At 43.0% G+C, this 6,142-nt stretch overlaps 1 protein-coding gene across 1 annotated transcript in view; it reads left to right on the forward strand.

The window, feature by feature from the left end:
* Positions 1-2,665, forward strand: part of LOC124257408 — a 28,312-nt gene extending 25,647 nt beyond the window's left edge. Inside the window, exons 4-5 of the mRNA XM_046691457.1 lie at positions 850-1,488; positions 1,890-2,665. Coding sequence (XP_046547413.1) covers positions 850-1,488; positions 1,890-2,134 — 884 coding nt within the window. The 3' untranslated portion in view covers positions 2,135-2,665. The remainder of the gene's footprint in view (positions 1-849; positions 1,489-1,889) is intronic.
* The last annotated feature ends 3,477 nt before the right edge of the window (positions 2,666-6,142 follow it).

Genomic DNA, 6,142 nt, shown 5'->3' on the forward strand with positions numbered 1-6,142 from the left:
CAAACATCTGAATAACAAGGCCTTCTGAATCATCTTCGATATATTTTGAAAGATTTTGAATTATGTATGGTCAGTTATGGGCACCCGGAGAATAGTGTTATAGCATCTTCTTCTACTTGCGAAGCCGACATTTCGAACTCACAAGGAAATGGATGATTGGATATTGTATAACAGGGCAAATATATTTTGGTAGTCTGTTAATATATCTAGCACCGGACCAATTCCGGTGACTAAATGCAAGGTCCCATGCTTTGGGGGCATAGTGAAGCTTCATCAGCCAGGTCACCGAGTCTGACACCCATATCAGGCGGGTATTTCGACAAGCACCTGCAACTGGACACCCACCATGACACGGAACTCCAAAACATTGTAACCTGGTACAAACATTAATCCTTACTGGAATTAGCAGTAGTAAAGATAGAAATATGTTGTTTGCCGCTCCACTGGAAGTTAGGATAGCAAGCTTAAGATAGATACAGATCAGAACTTGTATTCATAGCTCCAAATATGTCTCAACACACCTGGACCCGTGAAGGTCCGGGTTAGAATGAGCCTTCAGTAACCCATGCTTGTCGTCAGAGGCGAGTAACGGGATCGGATGGTCAGGCTCGCTGGCTTGGTTGACACATGTCATCGGTTCCCAATTGCGCAGATCGATGCTCATGATGTTGGACACTGGATTGTCTGGTCCAGACTCGATTATTTACAGACAGCCGCCATGTAGCTGGAATATTGCTGAGTGCGGCGTAAAACTAAACTCACTCACTCACTCAACACTCCTGCCCTTTTTACCACATAGCAATGAATGTCGTTTTACTTTCATATTTACTATACACTAAATAATTCTAGGTACAAACTGCCATGCCCACAGGACTGGTCTTCAACGGGTACATCGCCTGTTGGTGACTTACTTACAAGGAAGAGGGCCGGAATTGTTGGAGAAGTTGGACGAAATAAACGCCATCGAGGACTGCGACGTAAGATCAATAGCAGCAATGTCAAATGGGAAGATGCAAGCTGAGGCTATTCTCAGAATTGTTCAGGATACGCTTTCGTTTGGGCAGTTCGTGGAGAAGGGTCTGCCCATAATATCTTCATCCTGTCCTCAGTCAGTGTATGAAGAACTGCGGACAGCCGTGTGGGTAAACTGGGCAATGCCTGAACCCACCATATGCAGTGTGTGTCAGACAAGAAATAGAATTGACCCAAAACGACTTGCAGACATCTTCTTAGGAAAGGAATGTATCACCGTGAACGTGCACAGTAACTTAAAAACAAGTGGAATTAGTAAAGAAGATAAATGGGACATGATCTGTAAGAATGTTCCCCATGACGTCATCCTTGCAGCTCTGAAGGAACAGTGTCCTGGCTTCTACGAAGACGCGCGCTTACAAGATGTCACCAAGTTTGACTGTCACTGCGACAGTGACACCCTCAGCGCCACCCTCACGGACGTCGCCTGCATGGATGACGTCGAAAGTGTTGACGGTGAGTGTATCTTTGAGTGACTTAGTGAATGTTTTTATATGCCACAGAAAGCAATATCCCATCTAAGTGATAGTGTGTAACGTACACCAGTGGCTGACAGAATGAGCATGGATCCCCACCGATGACATATAAGAGGTCACGGCACATTGTGACCACACACTTCGGAATTCAACCGCCGTTCGCCACTGAAGATACCCTAGTTAGAACTGGCTTTCAGGAACCTATACGTTTGTCATAAATGGCAACCATTGAGATCAGATGCCCTGACATAACCCAGGACACTTTCTTCCCCAACACACTGCCAGTCAGTATATTCTATTCTCTAAAAATGGCAATTCTTTGAATCTATAAAAGTTAACACAAGGGAAACGCATTAACCAAACGTATTGCCTCATTTTCAGGCATCGCTGATGCTCCAATGGATATTGACTCAGGAGAGAGACAGTCGAGGGCTGACCGATCAAGGAGAATAGGAGAGGTATTTGTACAGCACTGCAGGAGGACCCACAACAGAAGAACAGACAGGAACACCAGGAAATCTGTCGTCACATCTCCTGTTGATTACCTTGATGCCGTTGTACAAAACAACCTTAGCGCTAAGGATACCTTAGCCTATGTTATGGTATTGGAGTTACGGTCACCTTAGCGCTAAGATTGCATTGTACAACGGCACCCTGGGTCTGTATGCCTACTACCATCGGAATGGATTCTTCACACGTCTCTACAAAAATCTGAAGAACAGATGGGCTCGACATACAGGGGCGACACATGAGTTTGAACAGCCGAGACGCTTTGTGTTCGATGCGTATGTGTTGTATTCTACAGTAAGCATTGCCTTTGTGAAAGAGATACTAGATCACAAGGAACTGTCTCATTTCCGGTTCTGTGGAAGATATCCATTGTACATAGAATCAAATGTAAAAATTATTAGATATTGGTTGAAGTTATTAACAATGCCCTCACACCGATTGCCAAGAAAATGTTATGAAATGATGATACTATATGATAGCCATGGGAAACGTCATTGGGTAACATACATAAAACAGTTATTATCATCTATCGGCTTCGGCAATGCCTGGCATGAACAATTTGTAGAATCTCATTCTCACTTTGTCTGTACAGTTAAACAAAGACTTAAAGATATATTCCGTCAAAATTGGTTAACTAGTCTCTCAATATCTAATAAATGTTTTAACTACAAAATGATAAAAGATTCCATATATACAGAACATTATCTTTCTGTCTTGACCATAAGGAAATATAAATCTTCATTGGCGAGATTCCGCTGCTCCGCGCATGATTTATGCGTTGAAACTGGGAGATACCAAAGTATTGAGAAAGAAAGTAGAATCTGCCAAATGTGCAACTTACACGAGGTCGAAGATGAGTTTCACTTTTATGTGTTTGCCCAGCATACCTATCGTTAAGAAATAGATATATAAAGAAATATTATTATGTACATCCTGAAACGCATAAGTTGATGAATATTTCCAGTAAAACACATTTTGAAAAAGATTGTCCATATATATTCATAAAGCTTTTATTCTCAGAAAGAATGCTCTACTACCCGCACATGATTAAACAATGTACTACAGGCCTGTGGCCTTTCAGTATGAAATAAAGATTGATACACTCATAAGAGATAGGTGTCTTGGAGACAGTGAGTGGGAAGAATATGAAGCAGGTATAGTGTGTGGAGCCAATTCCCGGAACAGGACAAGGGTTCTAAACATTCTTTATGACAACTCAAAAAGACTAACAGAACTCTTTAGGATAGGGCTTACCCTTTCATTCCCACAATCGGAAGCGAAACGGGAGAGATTTTGGAAACAAGTTGCAAATTTCTTATGCGATGAAAGTTTTCGTTCTCCATATTTTTAAGAGGACCCGGTACAGAGCAAGCAAAGGTGAAGTCAAGCAACACGAACCATGCAGATTGTGACTTAACCTGACAGCATGCCCCATGGAGACTATGAACATGGCAGCATAAGCCATGCCGAGTGTGACTTAACCTGACAACATGCCCCATGGAAACTATGAGCATGGCAGCATAAGCCATGCTGAGTGTGACTTAACCTGACAGCATGCCCCATGGAGACTATGAACATGGCAGCAAAGCGGCGTAAAACCAAACTCAGTCAGTCAGTCAGTCTTGGTTGTTCTCAAATACACAAGATTTCCGGGTTTTATTATTGTCTTTATCAAACAATACTGCACACTTGAATTGTGTTTCAAGTTGGGTGAAGCGGGCGGAAAATCCAGCACCTTGACTTTTTTTGATTTCACAACACAGCTGGGATACTCCAACAGGACTGACTGAGTTTAGTTTTACGCCGCTTTTAAGAATATTCCAGCAATATCACGGCAGGGGACACCAGAAATGGGCTTAACACATTGTGCCCATGTGGGGAATCGAACCCGGATCCGCGGCGTGACTAGCCAACGCTTTAACCACTGGGCTACCCCACCGCTCCCACGCCAATAGGAGGTTCCACCTGAATAACTGTGTATTTTGACATTGTCTTCCACATGAATAATAGACATAATTTAATTCCCATCTTGGAAATGCCGCCCCACGCTTTTCAGTTGCCAGTGACCTTTCTCTCTTAAGGAACTCAAACAATATAATGAAATGAATGAGTGAGTGGATGTCGTTTTACTCCACAAGCGGCTCTAACTTTATACAAGGGCATTGGCTGCCGGAAATCTGTTCCAAGAAAAAATCCACTGATGACACATGCGTACATGGAGGGATTAATGTGAACTTTGATAACGTCATTTTAATGACGACGCTGTCTCCAGTTTTACTTTCATCGAAGCTGGCTGTGTGGGGCGTCATGGGAATTGAATTACGTCTATTATTAAGGACAACTGCTATGCCAAATGTCCCTCTCTCCTTTTCACTTCAAAAAGTATTTGCTTAGATGACCACATCGGATGAGCGAGGGCAAGCTGTCCGCTGCGATGTCGGTTGTGTAACAAAAATTGTTGATTTGTACCAAACTTATTACGGTACGCATCGCGAACAGTGCTAAAATTCTGCAGAATATTATGAACTGTTAACATTGGAATACTTGTCAAATTATGCAACTCCTTAGCAGATGCAATCTCACTAATATAGACGATTACGGCGGTCTAATTCGGCCTTGACAAACCACTGAAACGAAATGTCGTCTGCTACTCTGTGGTCACCTAACAAAGTTATAATATAAAACAAACATTGCACAATTGAAGACGTATCGAAAACCCTTTTTCATTCTTTGCAATTATGAGATCGAAAACAGACCATTTCAAACCGAAGTATTATTTCCGGATTTGTAGGCACAATATCCTACTGTATATGTATAGATATTCCGATAAATTAGCCATTCGTGCCGTTACGGCAAGTGTACGGGTTCTGTGATAGAGTGACGTAAATGAGAGTAATTTGCTCTAAGGAAACACTAGGAATACCAAGGAATGAAGGAGTGAGTGGACCTAGACTCGTTTTACTCCACAAATTGTTAAAAATTTATACAAGGTTTATCCGGGCCACGCGAGTTATACTACGCACGCAGTAGGCTTCAGAAGGTGTATCTGCTCCGATGATACGCATGGCGTTTGGTCTACGGCAGAGGAGACAAACGGGATCGGATGGTCAGGTTTGCTGATTTACCTGAAGCGTAGATCAATGCTGTTGTCAGTCACCGGACTATGTGTACCAGCCTTATAACTGTCCGCTAGCTGGATTAATTATGTGCACGGAGTTAAACAACAAATTCAATATGATACGCTTGCAAAGACACAACCTGTATAAAGAAGATCAGTTACTGAAGAAATAGTATAGACACTTGGGATCGAACCCGGTAAGGGTTTATCATGAGTTAAACCCCCAAACTGGACCAACCCAAATACTGTTTCCATATGTGTTCTGGTTTATCAACATCCTTTTGTGGATATATGTAATTCACAATTCGGGTCCAAGGGTCCCGATGAATTTCTACTTCGTTGATTCGTTACACCCATGGTTCAGTTAGGAGTCAGAGACCTTGACTTACTGTTCCGTGTAGCTATGGGTTTCAGATTGATCAGCATCGTTGCTTGGGTTAGGGTTAGGATTGCTGAACCAACCACCCTGTATACATAACGCTACAGTCACACGATTGTTAGACCAACCACCCTGTATACACAAGGCTACAGTCACAAGATTACTGGACCAACCACCCTGTATACACAAGGCTACAGTCACAAGATTGCTGGACCAACCACCCTGTATACATAACGCTATAGTCACACGATTGATAGACCAACCACCCTGTATACACAAGGCTACAGTCACACGATTTCTGGAACAGCCACCCTGTATACATAACGCTACAGTCACAAGATTGCTGGACCAGCCACCCTGTATACACAAGGCTACAGTCACAAGATTGCTGGACCAGCCACCCTGTATACTCAAGACTACAGTCACAAGATTGCTGGACCAGCCACCCTGTATACTTAAGGCTACAGTCACAAAGTTGCTGGACCAGCCACCCTGTATACACAAGGCTACAGTCACAAGATTGCTGGACCAGCCACCCTGTATACACAAGGCTACAGTCACAAGATTGCTGGACCAGCCACCCTGTATACTTAAGGCTACAGTCACAAAGTTGCTGGACCAGCCACC

This window comes from Haliotis rubra, unplaced genomic scaffold, assembly GCF_003918875.1.
Source record: "Haliotis rubra isolate DU_JTF1 unplaced genomic scaffold, ASM391887v1 Scf66, whole genome shotgun sequence".
NCBI lineage: Eukaryota > Metazoa > Mollusca > Gastropoda > Lepetellida > Haliotidae > Haliotis > Haliotis rubra.